The 19564-nt window shown below is 43.4% G+C and overlaps 1 protein-coding gene and 1 pseudogene across 4 annotated transcripts in view; both read right to left on the minus strand.

The window, feature by feature from the left end:
• LOC142566901 (uncharacterized) overlaps positions 1 to 19564 on the minus strand; it is a 151203-nt gene that overhangs the window by 17619 nt on the left and 114020 nt on the right. For all 4 annotated transcript variants that reach the window (XM_075677802.1, XM_075677801.1, XM_075677803.1 and 1 more), the window contains exon 10: positions 5945 to 6088. In XM_075677802.1, the coding sequence (XP_075533917.1) occupies positions 5945 to 6088 (144 nt within the window). The remainder of the gene's footprint in view (positions 1 to 5944; positions 6089 to 19564) is intronic.
• Positions 18782 to 18945, minus strand: LOC142568151 (U2 spliceosomal RNA; annotated as a pseudogene).

A 19564-nucleotide genomic window follows, 5' to 3' on the forward strand; every position in this document is an offset into this window, starting at 1 on the left:
TTTTCTACCCTGTTCCAGCGCACAATCATGCTCTGTGATCTGCTTGCGTCTGCCTCAGCATTCGTGTAGCACTGACTGAGACCACTAGTCAGGTGTACTCATGTGCAGCGCACAAGTTTGTGCGCTGCACGCAACAAACGCAACTGCTCGCGTGTGCAACCGTCAGCGGAAGCGCACCACACAGCAAAAAAGCGAGAGAAAAAGAAAGGTGGAGCCCGTGACATATGTGTCATGCAATCCTCCAGCTCTGGTATGGGAGAACACAGGGAAGGAATTTCTCTTGTGGAGGCTAGATGGGGCAAGTGGAAAGAGTGTCCGTGTTGACAGTGATGTTCACCTCCTGAAATCATGGGTTTGCGGCACTGAAATGTTTCTATCTTGGCTATTAATGAACCAATTTGAAAAATTCTTGTGGTGGAACGCTCCGATGAGGGCACGTAACAACTTACAGCGTATAACCGACATTATTGCCTATATGGCCTGGTGAGGGGCCCTTTAACATTGTTCCTGTGGGTGGCCAACCAAAGTTGGTACCCTCATCCAGTTTATCCAGCATTTCCATCAAAGCAAGTTTCGTTTGTCCACTGTACTCACAGTAGTTAGGCGGTCATCAACATGCAGTTCGCATTCACAAATAGTATAAGCAATCCTTGTACAAGTAATTCAGACAAGTGGCACTCTGATGATGCAAAAACATGCACTTAGACTGGATGCTCACTATCACCATCTTGTGCAAGCACTGCATTACTACGCCACCAGCCATCAGACTGTTTCATGAAATGAGTGTTCCCATGTTCCTGCTAACTACAATTAAGACAGTTAAGACTTACAATGAAAAAAGCAATACATTCTTGGCAAAAATGCATGTAATTTAGCTCTATTTACAGCAAACCCCCCTTTAAGAACAGAGACCTTAGCAATCTGAACAGATGTTTAGCTTCATAGAACTGCACAACAAGAAACCTACAAGGAACTACTGAGTTTTTGGACTGTCTCGCGGATCAATGAGCTCATCTTAAAGAGTCTACTGTACTCGAAACATTGAGGCTTTCCTACTTACATAACATAAACACTGTTGCCACAGTTTTTACTGGCAGCATATAAGAGGACAACAGGAGAAAAATGAAACTGGCTCACTCAACTTCGAAAGACCCCACTAGATGTTTAGATCAACAAGAAAAAAGGGGTTAACCGAGGGGCCCGATTTTCATTAGTCCATAAGAAGCCAACAAACACTGACACCAAGGACAACATAGGGGAAATTACTTGTGCCTAATAAATGAAAGGAAGAAATGATAAATTAATAGAAATTAAAGTGGATGAAAAAACAATGTGCCGCAGGTGGGAACCGAACCCACAACCTTCGCATTTCGCGTGCGATGCTCTACCAATTAAGCTACCGCGGCGCTGTTTTCCCATCCACTTTCCTGGGTATTTATTTGTCCTAGTAGAATCCTGAAAGTGTTAGCCAGCGCCACCACTCACAGACCTTGGCGGCGGACGTGGAACGTCCTTTTTGCCGTAGGCGTCACGAGAACGTGACCTTTTTGGGTGAAGGCAACTGGTCAATAAACCCACGTATGCTACCGTAGATGTAGATGTTTAGATGTTAAACCACGTAGATGTTTAGATGTTTATTAACTATAATACAATAAACTATAGATAATTTCAAGGGTGCTGAAATGTGAGCATGCAACGAAATAGAAAGAATAAAGTGCTGTTAAAAAATTGAGCGAGAATAACACCAGCATTGTACACAGCATTTCAAAAATGTTTGCGTAAGTGCATGTGTCTACCTAAAAAGGCTGCTAAGTTTCCAAATGACCTAGCCTACCATACCTGAAGGGCCGTCCAAATTTCATGGCGCAATGATGTTGGAGCATGGTGAAGAGGGCAGGCGTCAAGTTATCCATTTTGATCAGCACACAAACAAACAAGGACAGCAGGGAGAACAGCGAAGAAGTGCATCTCCTGTGTTCATGTCCTGTGTTCTTCCTGTTGTCCTAGTTTGCACATCGATCACAATTATGTTTGATGCCTTGTATCAGAACTAATGCAATGAGCACACCTTTGTGCACACTGTCCAACTCTAGTGTGGCATGTCACAGGTCAGCTCAGTGATGCTATTATTAACATTGCTTTGATTTTGCTATCACTGCTAATGATGACTTGGCAATGAAATGCCTTCAAAATTTTACTTCATTATAGCCTACAGTAAAAGAAAGTTCCTTGGAAAGCTCGTATGTGTGTAACAAACCAAAGTACTTGATGTAATTGATTCTCCACAGCATTTATCACAGTTCAAATACGGACGTGTAAGAAAGTCAAACATGGTCTATCTGAAGAAGCTGTTCAGGTCAGTGCATGTTGCAGGTTTGATGAATCAGGAGTGCTGTAACAGAACCATGCAGTTTATTTTAGATTTTATATGTGGCACACAGTGTGAAAATTTAATAGTTTATAACCAATATAAATAATTGATAATGGGGCATTTGTGCCACAAAATTACACCAGATGTTACAAAATTACACCAGAGCTATGAGGGAGAAAATAACAAAAGGCTCCAAATTAATTTTGACTGCCTTAAGTATTTCAATATACACTAAAATTTCAGTGTGGCATTCATGAATTCTAAATGCAGCTGGCTATATGCAGTTAAAAATAGAATCAGTGTTTGTGTACTCAGCAAAAAAAATGCCCTAGCCATTAAGCCACTATGACAGATGAAATCCAGATGAGAACTTGCTGTATTTTCCGAATTATAAGTAACCCCTTAGTATGAGGGCAAATCTGAAAGTCTTTGCCCTACTGTTTTTAACAAAATTACGGCTGTAAATGCAAAGTCAACATATCCAGTCCCAGCGGCGGACCTTTCTTGGACCGGCCTGGCCTTATCTGTCGGTAGCTATGCGGCACGGCGCTGCTGTCAGTTGTTGAAGATGGCAGTTGTGCTTCACACGTTCACGATGTATAAGCAAAGAAGTGCTATTCATGTTCTATGGAGAAAGGGATGAACACCCATCGAAATCCACGGGGAAATGCAACCCACGTATAGGGAAAGGTGTCTTGCTTTGAGAAGTATGCGGTAGCAGGACAACGTTTCACATGCAATGATGAAGCAACAACAGGAGTTCAATGGTTGTTCCACAGTCAGCCGGACGAATTCTACTACAAGGGAAGCTCAATTTTAGTTCTGCAATGGGACAAATGTCTGAACTGGTATGGGGTCTATGCTGAAACAGTGTAAGGTACGTAGAATAGTACATATATTTGTAATTACCTGTGTGTACTTTATTTTGGCTAATAAAAAAATAGGGGCAAGGACTTTTTCATTTGCCCTTGTATAAGTCACTGCCATTTTCCGCGAGCTTAAAAAAAATTGGTATATATGTCACACCTGTATATAAGATGCACCTATTTTAACTTCGCGTGCATAATGAAAGGATACACACATGTACACCCATTGCGAAATTCTGAACTTAACCATTTCGGGGTACTAAATTACCGTAAACAACCTTTTTACGAGCTGTAAATTCCAGTTGGAAAAAATGTAACTTTAACCTTTTCTTTAAGAAAAACTAAACTATAACAACAAACTATACCGTGACTTCCAGTCACGGAGGCCATACTGGTGGCCTTCACTGCTGCTACCCTGCTGCTGCTGCTGCTCCACCTACACGGCTAACCCCAGCAACTAACATCTGTACCAATGGTTGCTTCACTGTTAATACAAGATTTGATCTCTTTCAGAATACTATCGCGCACTGTTATTTGCGCTTATAAAAAAGAAAGCACATATTGGTCACCCCAGAACGAGTGATTTTATGCATACATAAGTTGCACCGTAGTTACACACCAGCAAAAATTTTGAAAAAAAAAAAAAGGCGTGACTTATAACCGATAAATATGGTACATGAGTAAATATAGTACATAAATATGTTACCATGGAGCAGATAGGTAACTTACTAGAACTGCACACACAGTTCTGTTTATGTTGTACTTATCCTAAACTAATTATGCAGAAGTAACATGATTGCACACACTACCAATAGCAGTGATCAGTTTACTACCGTGTCTTCACAAATTGAGTATGCGAATGATAACATTAATTAAAACAAAAAAGCCTTCGCATGTCCTTCAAGCACCAATTTATCATGCCTGTTGAAAATTAAGTTAACAAATTCCTTGCACCTTTTACTTATTTATTTGTTTGTTTGTTTATGGATACCTCTCAAGCTCCTATCAGGGCATTGCGTTATGGAAGAATAACCATAAGTTCTCAACAAGAACAAAAGTAACAATTAGCAGCAAAAGATAGCACCATCATTTTTAGGCTAAGAAATGTGCTTACAAATGCACATGGAAAAGTTCTTGGTTCGGGCGCAACCATATGCACAAGCAACAGTTTTTGATGTCACAAAGAGCAATCCATCACTCGCTTGTCGTGTTGCTGGTTTCAGCCAGCCAGAAAATTTAACTTGTCGCCTGAAAGTTCGCACGGCAGCTTTTGCTGGGGACAGTGTTATTGCACAACAACATGCCAGCAACCAGACCGTCTGCTTCGATCTGAATCCGCTCTTTCAACTTTCTCTCTGCTGTGACATTAAAAAAATAGTAAAATCAGCCATATTATTTCAGGTCATCTCAAGCTGAGGACAAAGTATCTGCATTGTCTTGTCATTATTACTGAGATCAGTTGTTTGTTTTGACGCTCCTAGGCCTGAGACACCACCGAGTGCCGCGAAAGTAGAGTTTTGCTCACCAGATGGCGTGACGACATTTTACGCTGGTAGCATGGAACAAATTTCCACTGGCGATGACAGCATTTTAAAGCTAGATCAAGTACACCTAGGTTAAAACATTGGCCTTGGGGTACCTCTGGAACTTCTTTATGGACGCACAATATTTATTTGGACAACAACGCAAATTTCTCACTTTTTTTTTCGTATTGTTGCATCCATATGGTTGCTCTACGATGCAACGTGAGTGCTACAGGGTACGCATGTCATGTTGCTTGTCGCTTGAATATTGTGTGTATGTGGCTGCCACTTTAGTGATTGAAATAATGGTATCTGGAAGATCATTACAGAATGTGATGGCTCGGGGAAAAGCCGATGAATTGAAAGCATTACTTATACCAAATACTATAGGCTTGATGCTAATGATTCAGTATCAGCAAAAACATGCAGCACTAAGAGGCTTGGAAACCTAAAATTTTGCTGACTTTTGTTGTACCCGAAAGTATGGAATCCACACCTGAACTTTAAAGAATAGTTGACATTCAATAACCCTAATCAACTGTTTCACATGAGCTGTGCTCAAAAAACAGCATGCCGCGCAAATCATTGCAATCAAAAAACGAAAAAGAAAGACAGCCAGCTACATGCTGACATACAGCCAAACCTCAATATAATGAAGCATATAACAACATTAGATATAACAAAGTAAACCGAAATTTGATATTTCTTTTTGTTGTCAATATCAGCATATATGCTGGCTTATAATGAATATTACATATAACGAAGGTAGTTTTGGGTCAGCTGCAACTTTGTTATAAACAGGTTCAACTGTATTGTAGCATCACAGAAAACACACAAGACACCTACTCATAACTCTTTTCACTAACAGACTTGGCACAAATTCTAGACAAGTCCAATCACAAATGTCACAATATGTGCGAGGTGCATTTAAGATGCCATTGTTTTTGTTAAGACTGATTATTTAGGCATTTCATTTGCAAGCACAATTGTACACGTACAGCCTGAAAGTGATATTTGCTTAGATGGTGGCTTTGCAATGAAGCTAAAAAAGAGAGAGAAGAAAATGCACAGAAGGGCAAGGGGGCTCACCGACTTTGACGGTACTACCACCTTACAAGAACTGATTAGGAACATCATGTAGCTTGTAGGATAAAAAGCAACAGAGGAAACAAGCAGACACTAACATCAGGCACTGAGCTTGTGTAGTCCATGTAATGTTCAGCAGTAACTCTCTGCAGCGTTTCGACAGCATCAGGTTGTGACGCTGCAGTCATTTCTGCTGGTTGAGACACCACTGGTACGTTCACAGACTCTTTCTCGGCAGCAGCCTGCACACAGAAAAGTAGGCTGCATTCGCTTAACTTATTGTTCTTAAAGGGACCCTGAAACGATTTTGATAATATTGTACAAAGGTACTAAATTGTTAGGGTAGGTCCTTCATCATAAAGTAATGCATTTAAGTGCTCTGCGTAAAGCGTGCAATTTATTATACGGCTTTAAAAATGTACATCGATACCGATTGCAGCGGTGCCACTCCCTTGAGTTGACAATCGACCTAGTTAGCCCAAATGACGTCAGTTGGACGAGCTACCTGGTATACCCAGGTCAGGTCATCGCTAATTTTGCTATCATGAACAAACGTTCGTAATAGTTGAAAGGTTGGTTAATTTGTTTCTATAAAACAAAAGTAACAGAAAGAAAATACACAACAAGAATTTATCCCTACATTCAAGCACTTCTGGCACATAGAAAGTGTTGTACGTCTGCTTGTGTTACAACTTTCTCAATCTGCAGTCAGTGTTGGTCTTGATCTTTCTTTTTGTGAGCACCATGGATCACCCTTATTATGTTGTGGGATGCAAATCTAGAGATCGGCGACATGTCAAGCTGCGACATCCGAGTCCCTCTGCAAGGCAACATGCGAGCAGAGCGGCTGCAGTGCATTGGACAGTCGGTATGCGATCAGCGGCAGCATCTACCCGTTTGTGGCTGTCACTTCACGCCGGAGGATCACTACCACAACAGAGAGCTTTCATGTGTCCAGTATTTGGGTAAACGCAAGTGCAAGCATACTGGGGGGTTTACCGGCTGAGCAGAGGCGCAAACATGAATGGCCTGCATGGTGCAGCCACCTGGTCATACAGAGCTCAACCAGACACAGAGCTAATATGGCAGTAATTAAGTGTATTCCACTTTACTGCTGGTGCAAATTTTCAGCAAGAGCGTAATCGTGAACATCTCTTTTTAAATGTTTAAGATGTTTTACACTTGATTACAGCAATAGCAGCTCTGTGTTACGGCCGCCTGGATCGGCGCGCGCAGCAGGGGTTGCTACAGCTGTGCCATTCAACACACACCCCATTGAAAAAATGTAATTGAGGAAGTTTCTCAGGGCACCTCAGGGCGCCTCAGGGCGCCACTGTACTCCCTACCCCCTGCTGATGGCGCCGCGGCCGTAGAGATGCTTGGAGATATGCGCATATGACCTCTTCCACATGGTGAAGACGAGTTGATCATTGGCCCAGAAGTGTATTGACAGCTACAGGAAACTGCAAAAGAATCAAGGTAAGTGGTCATATTTTTAAGTCTGCTTTACACATTGAGGGTTGTCCTTTGTAGCATAATACGATAGAGATGCAGCTAAGGCACAGGCAGGGTGTTTACGTGACCTTGTGTGGCACATTGCATATTCCTTGAGACATTTTGGCAAGTGAGTTGCCACTGTGCCTAAGTGCTTTCCCTTACCATGCTTGTCTTTTTCTTTTTTGCGCTCGCTTTTGCTTTTCAAAAGAGACCTATTTCATCATCGTGGTAACTGCATGGCTACGTCCTCTGGTCGAGCGCCATGTTCACAGAAGTCTTCATTACAGACATCACCATGGTAATAATAATTTTGCAGTACACTTTCTCCGACCTGATTTGCCGGCCAAATTAATTATTTGGGGCGCTTGCACGTGCATCACTTTTACATTGTGAAGTTCCCGCGATGCATCAGTGGTTCTGAAGCGACTTCTCCTTTAAGCCTCAAATAACTATTCCTTGGAAGTGTTGCTGCTGAAGGCCCTGTGCAGCTAGCATATATTTTTTTCATATGCATTTTCACTTGTTATACCACATTCACTTGAGGCAAGCGATTTGTTTTTATAATCTGGCCAGAGATTCCACATGCAATTTACTGTATTTTTCAGATACATGCCGTACTGCTGCATGCCATACTGCAAGTCAAGCACCAAGAAAAAGCTTGATCTAAGCTTTCACGAGTTTCAAGTAGATGAAATTCCCCAGCAAACGTGGCTTAAGCCATATGCAGGAAAGATTTCTTTCCCAATGATAGGTTTGCCAGTAGCGTCGGTGCTCACGAAGTGTAATGAGCAGACGACTACAGTTCCTAGTCCGCCAAGACCCCGGCACCTGAAGTGGACTCCTGCCCCCACTGCTTTTCCTGGCTGCCCAAGCTATATGCAGTCGCAGACACCAAAAGTCAAACTAGAGTTCGCGAACTACGGATTCTAGAAAAAAAAAAAAAAAATCTGCGCTGCCTCGTTTGTCAGGCGGCATTCCTTCTAGCAGATAGAGCTCGAATGCCTTCTCTTGCTTGTATGCTTTCCATTGGCATGCTGTGCTTGGGTGCATGGAAGCAATTTTTCCGCAAACTTTGGCTCATGAGTGTACTCTCTATGGGCAGCATCATCCCAACAAAGGCTTGAGCGGAAAAAAAATAATGAAGCAGCAGGGGCTATCCGTGCTTTTGTGTGGCTTTTTGTTCAGCACAACTTCTCGCGGTTTCTTATAAAGCAATATTTAAAAAGCGGCCTGAACCATCTCGCACGCGCCATGGCAAGGGAGTTGACAGGTCAGAGGCACGTGCTGTGTTGCGGTAAAAGAAGCGGCTTTGCCCCCTTTCACAATTGCGCCCTCTCCGTCTGAATGGGTCAGCCGTAGCAACCCAGTCGCCTGCACCGATCCAGGCGGCCGTGTCTATGTTTGGCTGGTTAAGCTCTGCACCACCAGGTGGCTGCACCGTGCAGGCCCCTCAGGACGCCCACATTTACGCTAAAGCACCTTCATCAGAGTGGCAGTTGTGTGGAGGGGCTTTAGTTTACGCCTCCACCAATCCGCTAAATGGCCAGCTCGCCTGCAGTCACTGGAATACTGGACACACTCGGTGCAGCGACAGAACGCTCACAACGCATGTTGCTTGGATAGCTCTTGCGAGGGATCGACAGCCAGGCAGCTAGAGGAATAGTTGGAGAGGCTTTGTGCACTGGCTCCAAGAAAACCTGAAGTAGACGTCATGATATCACATCACGATGCAGAGCCAGTGAAGGCAAAGCTTAGCGCCGATTACTCAACAAACAAGTTTGGAGAAAAGGCATGGCTAGGGCAATTTGTAATCGTCCGTAGCTCTCTTAATATGAGATGCTTCACTTAAATTGTGGTGCTAATGTTTTACTGTAGCTGCACTCTATGCACGTACAAAATTTGTCCAAACCATTTCAGGGACCTTTAAGTACTCCAATCTCCAAACATGTAAAAAAATGAAAAGTGACACAAGAACTTCCAACTGAAAACCTGCTCCACCACCAAACTAGTAAACTGTAACAATACTGAGACACGCAACACATCTACAAACTAGTAAATTCATACAAGTTCACTATGCAGCAAGGCCAAAGCCCCCACCAAGTTTTTCCTTGGGGGGGGGGGGAGTAGGATGGCACACAAAGGGAGAAATGGAATCTGCATATTCCGGCAGAACCCATCTCAAGATGAATGTTGACGTTCATGTGATTAGTGATGAAAATAATTCAGCAGAACACATCTCGTGATGACTGCAGAGGGTAATGCTTTTAGCATTGAATCAATATAACGACACAACATATTGCCACCATCAAAACAAGTTATAAACGAGGCATGTACTGCAGCAGGACTCCATTTGTGTTTCACTAAAAACACAAGCGTGTTTTTAGTGAAGCATGCGTGTGGCCTCCGAAATACATGGCACACCAGTTTATGCGAACACTGAGAAGAAACGCGTCATGCAGTAGCCTAGATTTTCTCTTGTGCTTCTTTCTGGACACGCTGCTCCATCCAAGCAGCACTCCTAAGCAGAGGTAGGCAAATGACCTTATATTTTGTTTTCCTCCCTCAACCTCATGTTTAAAAAACTTTACCGTCCTCCCTCACCCTGAGCACAAAAAGCTTTACCCTCCCTCCCTCACTATAATCCATCTCTTGCCTTACATTTTCTATTATTTCAAATAAACCATTTGCTCAATACGTGAGCTCAGTTTACAGCACTGATTGTCTAGTGCCATTCCTACCGTCAAAGCGTGCCATGCTGCTTTGCTTTTAGGTACTTCACCATAGGTAGGCAAAATAAACAGAGCTCATTTAGACTCAATCACAAATAATCCCTGTTGCTTTCAGCTCAGACTCATTGAAATTCTGCTCAGTCAAGATCACTCGGACACCAGAACTATACTTAGCCAGGCTCACTCGGTTTCAAACACACCAGATCTAAACAGATCTGGGCTTACTCGGACCGAGACTCACCGAAATTCTAGCCAGTTGGGTTCATTTTGATTCAGATTCACGAAAATACTACTCAGCCAGGCTCACTCAGACTCGGACTCTACAGACCTATAATCAGCCTGACTCACTCGGACCCAGACTCAAGAAAATTCTACTCAACCAGGCTCACTCTAACTCAGATTTTCTCTTGAATTGAACATATCAATGACAAAGATACCTTCATACCATGCTTATGAAAATGCAGATGGATTACAAACACAAATTATTTAGAAAAAGTTTGCAAAAGTCATTATTATACAAGAAATTTCCTAATTTCTTGTTCACCACAATGTCTTGTAAGAACCAAGTACGATGCTCAACCTTGGCAGGGCTGGATTTAGTTCACCTGAAGATAAAATGTGTAAAATGGGTCTTTAGAGAATATGCAAATTCTTGTTTGTGCATGTGCATGTGTGTGCAGTGCACTCACACTTTTGTTTCTGTGGCACATGTGCATTTATGGCAGTTAGGGATACATCACAGTCCTTTCTTTCTAGCACTGTGCTAAATGAAGGCTTGCCTTGCAAACATAAGTTTTCCCTGCTGAAATTGTGCACAAATAAGCTTGACTATATGTAACGCCACTTATCCACAATTTACTATAGAAGCACAGGCAGTACAGCTCACTGTAATGCTTTTTGAGGTGTCAGACATAATGCTAGGTGCTAAGAATTTCTGAAGTCCTGTTTGGTCCATGAAATAAACCGTAGCTTTGTCTATGACACTATATACCTACCATAAGTGCAGATGCACAATTTCAGTAGTGACCCTGCTGACAACCGTATTTACTGTCAATCATGCTGCATCAAACACGGAGGATGGAAAAGATCTAAGAGGGAGCATCACATAATCTTGAAGCAGTCATAAAAATAATGAAAAAGAAAGGCTCATGGGAAACAGGCCCTTACCACATGATGCGAAAGCAATGATTTTTCTATGTTGAGTGTGGAGAATGGAGCACGCGCACAACTAGGGTGCCACTAAAACCTACTGCATACTATACAGGGCTTAAAAAGCCTAATAACAGCACAGGGCCTATTCCTGAAGACTAGGGTGCCACTAAAACCTACTGCATACTATACAGGGCTTAAAAAGCCTAATAACAGCGCAGGGCCTATTCCTGAAGACTCAACGCACAGAACTGTTCAATAGAGAATTTTGTGGGGCGGCATCATAGGAGGCTGGCTTGCCGAGGCTAGCTGCTTGGCGTGACATTCCCTCCCATTTGCATTTTACATCTGTCAAGGCACCAAGTGTGCACACAAAAGCTACAATGGCTATGTTCAATCGAACTACAATTCACGAGAGCAATGCTAAAAGTTTGCCTCGCCTCGTTTTTATTAAAGGTTGCGCTAGACATTGAGCACTTGGAATGACCGGTCGCTCCACAGAGGCAATAGTAGTACCAGTAATCGTAGGCAGTGCCACAACCATAGTACAACCAGCTAATGAGCAGTGTCATGATGTCAAGTCACGCTGAATGGCAGCCACCACTGCTTCCCCACGAAGGCTCAAATGCCCAAGCAGAACAAGGGAGGATTCGAACGAACATTGAATGAGAAATGGCAACTCCACTGACGAAACCTACTAAACTGGAGAAAATCTGACAGTGTCAAACTTACTCACATCTTGCAACACCACTACCACAATGCACCTTCTTTGACTTTGGCCAAAAGAGAGAACAGGAATGCTTACATGGCATGCACTGAGAGCACAGAACATGCTCGCAAAGCGCTAGTTATGTCACACACTTGCTCTTTGTGCCACTTAACCACTGTAGTTAAGCTCTGTCATTGCCTACAAAATTTAAGCAGAATTCCCACATGAACATAAGCAAATTCGCAATCGTACCACGTCGCTGTTCACGGAGAAAGCGTCGGCCGATATCCTCAAGTCCTCACCCGTGACGCCAAGTTTTTCACACTTCTTGTCAGCGAGCATGAAAAGACAATTTCAATTAACTGCTTGAAGCCAGCTCATCTAGACTCTGGCAGTGCCACCTCCACAACTTAAATCGCTTTGCGGCAGTGCCTTCATTGCTAAGGGGGGAGCCATGTAGTGGACAGTACTCACAGAGCCCCTCGGTGGAAGAAGAGACTGGACTATGAAAGGCTCGATGGGCACCTAGGACAGAGCACTTGTACACTGTCTGCATGTCAAAAAGCAAGAGCTCGAACTTGGCAACAAAAGGGATGAACACGTGTGAACAGCAATTGGAGAACCTCCGATTGTATGCCATCCCAGCTGGCAGTGAGAAACAGCCACATATGCAAGGATATGCTTCCTCACACACTACTTTCACTCAACTCAAGATGAAATCCACCTTTTTACTACACATATAGTAATAAGCATGACAGATATTGCAAAACACATCAAGAAAAGCAAGCATGTGCATTTGATTCCTGTGCTCGTCTCATAAGAAAAGAAAAAGAGGACTAAAGCTGAAGGATTGCACGACTCCTGAAAAGCTTGCATGATGGCACACACATCACAAAAGTAAGATACATGATAACTGAATGTACAATATTTGCTGTCTGGAATGCGCAATGTACACAGAAGCCCATGTCTTCCTTTATAACTAGGTGACAGATGCTATATGCATCTTTTTCTGACAGCCATCATCTGCTAGCTGCTTGTCTGAGCAAAAATCTGCTGACATCTCCGACAGTTTGCGGGCAGTCTGGAACTTCTGGCCTGTGAAAAAACTAACATGCTTCTGACAATTCTCGGACTAGTGGGCAGAGGTTCCAAAGCTGTCCGAGCCCAATTGAATGTGGCACAGCAGCTTCCAGCAGTCGGAGACTGTCAGTGATTGATAATAGAAGAGTCCCAGCGACCCATGTTGCCGAGAGGCCCATTTAAGGGCGGCACATACCCAGAGCATTTGTGGTGCAACCTCAAAGTGTCGGATTGCTGTGCTTTGGGAAACCGTGTGACGTGGGTTCGATTCCGCCTGGCATCGGAGAAATTAAAAGGATATTTTGGTGCATTAGTATTCTTGGGGCACTTCCCACACTTTCCGGGGGCTATTTATGTAAGCATCTATCTATGTATCTATGTATGTTCATATCTGTTTTCCCGCCTCTACCTGGGTCACTGGGTAGTCGGTGGTGGAATGGGTACAGCTGTGCTGAAGTAACAGGGTTTGAAACTAACCATCACACCAACTTGGGTCACCGAGTATGTGCTGGTGCATACATATGTGCCACTCTTCAATGAACCTCTTTCACACCGACATGGGTCAACGTAGATGTGGGACGGGGCATGTACCGCTACTCAAAGGAACTCTGATGCCGATTTGGAATGCTGGGTATGTGCCAGTAGGTGTGTGCCCCTCTCCAATGAAGATCTTTGACGCCAACTTCGGTAACAAGGTATGTACCACTGGGAATGTGCCACTCTAAAATGATGACAAATATCCCTTATATTTCTCCGATGCTAAGCGGAAACGAATGTCACAAGGGTTCCTCAAAGACAGCAACCAGACGCATTACTAGGCTGTGGCACAAATGCACTGGGCATGTGCCGCTTTTCAATGAGTGCCTTTCACGCCAATATTTTAGCGAGCTGTGCCATGAAAGCACTATGTATGTGCTGCTCTTCAATGAACCTCTCACCAACTTGGGTTACTAAGTATATGGCACTGAGAGTACGGCAAGCGAGGGAGAGAGACTGTTGGTTGCAGACTCTTTTCCCTCAGCACAGAAGCCTGAGGCTCTAACCATTTGTCCATGGACTACACAGTGATCCAGGTTAGGGGGAAAATGGTTATACATACAAACATACTTAGCCCCAAGAAAGTGCTCGAAGTAACCTAAGAATGCTAACGCATTATCAGTGCAGTGACGCACCGTACGAGGCATGTATGCAGCCGAGCTCCTCTCTTGCACTTCCCACTACATGCTGCACCATATAGTGGCACTGCTGCGAAGTAGGTGCATAGCAAGTGTGAATATATATCCAGACACGATTGTCTGAATATAAAAGATGTGGATTCACCAGATAAAGTTTAAAGGGTTTCTCTTTTGCCATTGAAGAGTAGTACATATCCAATGGTGCATACTCAGTGGCCCAAGTTGGTCCGATGAATTGTTTCAAAATCGGTTCGCTTAGCACAACTGCCCGACACTCTACCCATCAGACCATGGACTACCCAATGATCCAAGCTGGCGGGAAAACAGACAGTTACCAGAAAGTATATAAAGGATCCCAAGAATGCAAATCGCATTAAAAGTACACAAGGCAAAAACTAAACAAGGATCTGCATTGATTCAACTTAATAGTCACCTCCAAAGATTATGCAGAGGCTGTGTGAAGTCCTAAAGCTTTCCACACACTCCATACAACAAAAATTGCCAAGAAATGTGCCAACTGCGAAATGTGACAGTGGACACAGACTGGCCAAGTCAGATGGCAGAATGGCCATTGTGCCAATGAGGCAATGCAGCAGATACCCTGGAAGTGATCAATCGAGAAGACCGCATCTGCTCTGCATTACATACCACCACACCTTGAATGCCTCCCCACCAAGACATTGCAAAGGGCATAGCACTCAAACGAACAAATTAACCCACACCTATTTCTGGCCTTCTTTGTGTATTACCGAAGGAATATAATCCCCTGTATATACAAGGAGCCATCTTGAGCACTTGCTTTGCAATAATGCTAGATCCCTGCTATCCCTACTGTCAATGTCATGCCGTTAAAGTGCTTGCATTCTTTTACAGTCGGGACTAACTGACACTCTTAACCCTTTGTATTCATAATGGTAACAGCGCGAAAAACAACAGACGGGGTGAAAGAAACCTGTGTTTGCTTCACTCCGTCCGTCGTCTTTTTTTTTATTGCACTGTTAGCATTATGAACATTTACCAACTTCCCGACCTTTCTACTTTAATAACCCCTTGTAATTCCATTACATACAAGTGCCCTCAAAAGCAATGAACACATAAAACCTATAATAAAAAATAAAACTGCCTTATATACTGTTCTCCCTTTGCCTGCAGTGCTGTCCAGACTAGTTCACTCACTCAGCATCCAAAATTACAATCTTTCAATCAATGCTCGTCTGGTGCATTAAACATTTGCCCAGGGAGGACTACCCCTTGAGCATCAGACTTGGTGGGTTTTGAATCTTTTTCTTTCCTTAATTCAGTGCACCCGACTCTGCCCGAGAAAAAAATACCCAGAGATACAACTTCTGACTAACCCTGTAGTTCCTAGCGCAACACTAGAGATCAGCAACTAAGCAAGCTCTATGAGAAACCAACAAAAATGCTGACCATAAGGCGATTATGACACTTTCAACCTCTCTGCGGAGGAAAATGTCTGTTTCATAAATGCCGACGTGCTCATAAGCCTTAAATAAACCTTTTTCCATGGGCTTTATATGGAAAGGCAAATTTATTCCCCGCTCTTAACACCTTTATGTGCCCTTGTGACTAGTTCACTAATCCCATCCTTTCTACGAAACAGTAGTAACTACATAGGTCAGTGAACTCACTCTGACTCATCTAACACTTGTATAGTAGTCGATTGTTTGGTTAGTTGGTAAAACATGAATTGCCACAGTTGAGTGTAAAATGATATAGGAGAAAAAGTAACCCCACAGCCCTTTTTTTTTTGTCCCCTGTCATTCCTGCTATGACAATCACTGCGAGAGATTGATCCAGTTACCCCCAATCAGTATGAGTGGGCACAAGTCTGAATTGAGCCCAAGTGAGTACTGGGAAGAATGAGTACCACTGAATCAAAGCATGGGAGAATGATCAAGTTATAATCACATGCAATTCCAACTGCTTTAGAGTCCATGAAATTGCATGCGAGGCTGAATCCACACAATCTTAAGTGATTTGCAAGCAGGACCATTGGAACAAGCAAGCCTGACTGAGGTTACATAAATGAAGGGCCTGTGTCTATCAAGTCAAACTTTATGATAAAAGGTGCCAAGTTATACAGTCAAATGTATGGACCTTTTTTGTGAAATGTAAATTCAATCAAATGCTTACAGGTTATATGCTCGTTGGCATTAACTGCAATTCGCGCGCCAAGGGTGTCCCATGTTTTTCGCTGTGGCATAGTTCCCAAGCATGCAAACTTGCACACTTCAATTTACATACCTTTTCACCACCGACTATTCGTCAATGCAAAGAGAATGCTCTCTCACCCAAAGAATGTGTGAATATGCATGTACACACAAAGTGGACTGTATTGAGTGGTTGTTGGGCTAAAGTGCATTCCTGCAGCAAGAGAGCACAGACAATAAATTCGATTCCATACAATTCCTCCACATGTGAAATGCATGCACTGCAGGGAAACTAGCAAAATGTTTGACTCACCTACATGCCACACCGCCTAGTAATCCAATAAGTGCCGTGATCGGCCCCTTTGCAGCTTTAACTCTTTCCTTAGCATTAGAAACATGCTCATTATCGGTGCTTTCGCATGTTAAGGTTTTATTTCAAAATGCATTAGTCGTAACATATATATACATCGTCATCATGATCAGCCTATTTTAAGTCCACTGCAGGACGAAGGCCTCTTCCTGCGACCTCCAATTAGCCCTGTCTTGCGCCAACCGATTCCAACGAGTACCTGCAAATTTCCTAATTTCATTGCTCCACCTAGTCTTCTGCCGCCCTCAACTGCATTTCCCTTCTCTTGGTATGCATTCTGCAAACCTAATGGTCCAACGGTTATCAAACCTGTGCAGTACATGACCTGCCCAGCGCCATTTTTCCCTCTTAATGTCAATTAGAATATCAGCTATACCCGTTTGCTCTCTGGTCCAAACTGCTCTCTTTCCGTCTCTTAACATTATGCCTAGCATTTTATTCCATCGCTCTTTGCAAGGTCCTTAACTTGTTCTCAAGCTTCTTTGTCTGTCTCCAAGTTTCTGCGCGTATGTCAACACCAGTAAAATGCAATGATTGTACACCTTCCTTTTCAATGACAATGGTAAGCTTCCAGTCAGGAGCTGACAATGTCTGCCGTATGCGATCCAGCCCATTTTTATTTTTCTATGAATTTCCTTCTCATGATTAGGGCCTCCTGTGATTAGTTGACCTAGGTAAACAGACTTCACAGACTCTAGAGGCTGACTGGCGATCCTGAACTCTTGTTCCTTTGCTCAGCTATTCATCATTACCTTTGTCTTCTGCATATTAATCTTCAATCCCACCTTTACTCTCTCCCTGTTAAGGTCCTCAATCATTCGTTGTAACTAGTCTTCATTGCTGCAGAATACAACAATATCATCGGCAAACCGAAGTTTGCCGAGATATTTGCCGTCGGTCTTTACTCCTAAGCCTTTCCAGTTCAATAGCTTGAATACTGCTTCGAAGCACGCAGTGGAAAGCACGCATGGAAGCACGCATGGAAAGTGGAAATAGCATTGGAAAGATTGTCTCCCTGTCTGACCCCTTTCTTTATAGGTATCTTCTTGCTTTTCTTGTGTAGAATTTAAGTAGCTATAGAACCTCTGTAGATATTTTCCAAGATATTTACGTAAGCTTTCAGTACTACTTGACTACGTAATGCCTTTATGACTGCTGGCATCTCTACTGAATCAAATGCCTTTTTGTAATCTGTGAAAGCCATACAGAGGCTTATTGTACTTTGTGGATTTCTCGATAACCTGATTAATGACATGACAGCTCTGAAAGCAGATGCACAGTGTTCCTCAGCAGAACTCGTTTTCAGCACGACACTTCACATACTCTGCGAGTTCTTCGCCTCATAACCATCATCTGCTGACCTACAATCTTACGCCGACCGCCTTCGCATTACAATGGCTACTGTTATACCACCACAGCTACGTAACAACCACAGAAATGTTTACATGAGCCCATCTTTACTTCATAGCAGTCACATATTTATCCATCCACACGATACTCGCGCTCATTTACAAGCTCCTTACGACAGTCCCTTCGAAGTCCTCACCCGTGACGCCAAGTTTTTCACACTTCTTGTCAGCAAGCATGAAAAGACAATTTCGATTAACTGCTTGAAGCCAGCTCATCTAGACTCTGGCAGTGCCACCTCCACAACTTAAACCGCTTCGTGGCAGTGCCTTCATCGCTAAGGGGGGAGCCATGTAGTGGACAGTACTCACAGAGCCCCTCGGTGGAAGAAGAGACTGGACTAGCGCCATCAGGCATATAGGCTTGATGATGGCAGCCGCATCATCAACGTAGTCACCTGACAAATAAATGGCAATGCTTTGTGGACTTCTGTTTTTACAGCAGAAAGCACCATGTTCTTTTTTTACTGGATTCTTTAGGCTCTTGAAGCAATGGTTGTTAGGTTAGGGAACATGCACAAGCCTCCTCAGCATTCGATCAGCTTTTTACTGCAAAGCTGTTTAGCTCTAGCCCCCGTATGCCTCCCCTGCATGCGTTCCCAGGGTGGGCACCCTGGCTGGCTTAAATCCATATCAGTGCATGGGCAGGAATGCATGGGCCGATCCTGGAGACAGTGCAATACCGGGCCAACCCACAGTGGAGGTGAAGCAGGCTTCGAGCACTTCGCCAACTTCCAAAAACAAGTTTAATATCTTGGGTCCAAATAGAATCCCATAAATTCGGTGTTGTGAGAAAAACACTATATAAGAAAGTGCACTTAGCGTAGCAAGTTGGCCTTCATGCACTTTGATTTAATTCCTGTGACGAATAATGAGACGAGGAAAGAGTGCAGCAATGGCACCTGTACACGTGGCCTGTGCTTCTGTGCTTATGTCACGCACATAAAAGGCACCGGAGCAGCTGACGCAGTGGTTGCCACAGATGCATGCGAGGTGCGGTGACCGCGGCAGCGCTTGTGTCAGCGTAGTGTGGTGCCGTATGAAAAAAATGTATTATTTCATAATATAAGCAGCCCATGTGTTCAGCTTAGCTAACAGCTTCGCAGGTAACCCGTACCCATATGAATGTTGCGGCACCACCAATTTTTTGTGCAAGCAAGGTGGTCTAGTTGTGTGCCTTGAACTGGCACTGGAGCCTTTGCGTGCTTTTTACTTGTACCATATTGAACAATAATGTAGTGTTGTACAGTACTGTACAGCAAAAAATAAGGTCATTCACAGAGGCGGTGTACAAAAAGTAAGAGACTAGGCTGCTAATCAAACTTATGCCGAAGGTCAGCCTGAAATCGACTGCATGCTCTTTTGAGAGGAAAAACTCCACATAATGGGAAAGATTGCTCGGAATAAGTAAGATACGCTGTCAAAACACTGA

Source organism: Dermacentor variabilis, chromosome 1, assembly GCF_050947875.1.
Source record: "Dermacentor variabilis isolate Ectoservices chromosome 1, ASM5094787v1, whole genome shotgun sequence".
Classification (NCBI taxonomy): Eukaryota; Metazoa; Arthropoda; class Arachnida; order Ixodida; family Ixodidae; genus Dermacentor; species Dermacentor variabilis.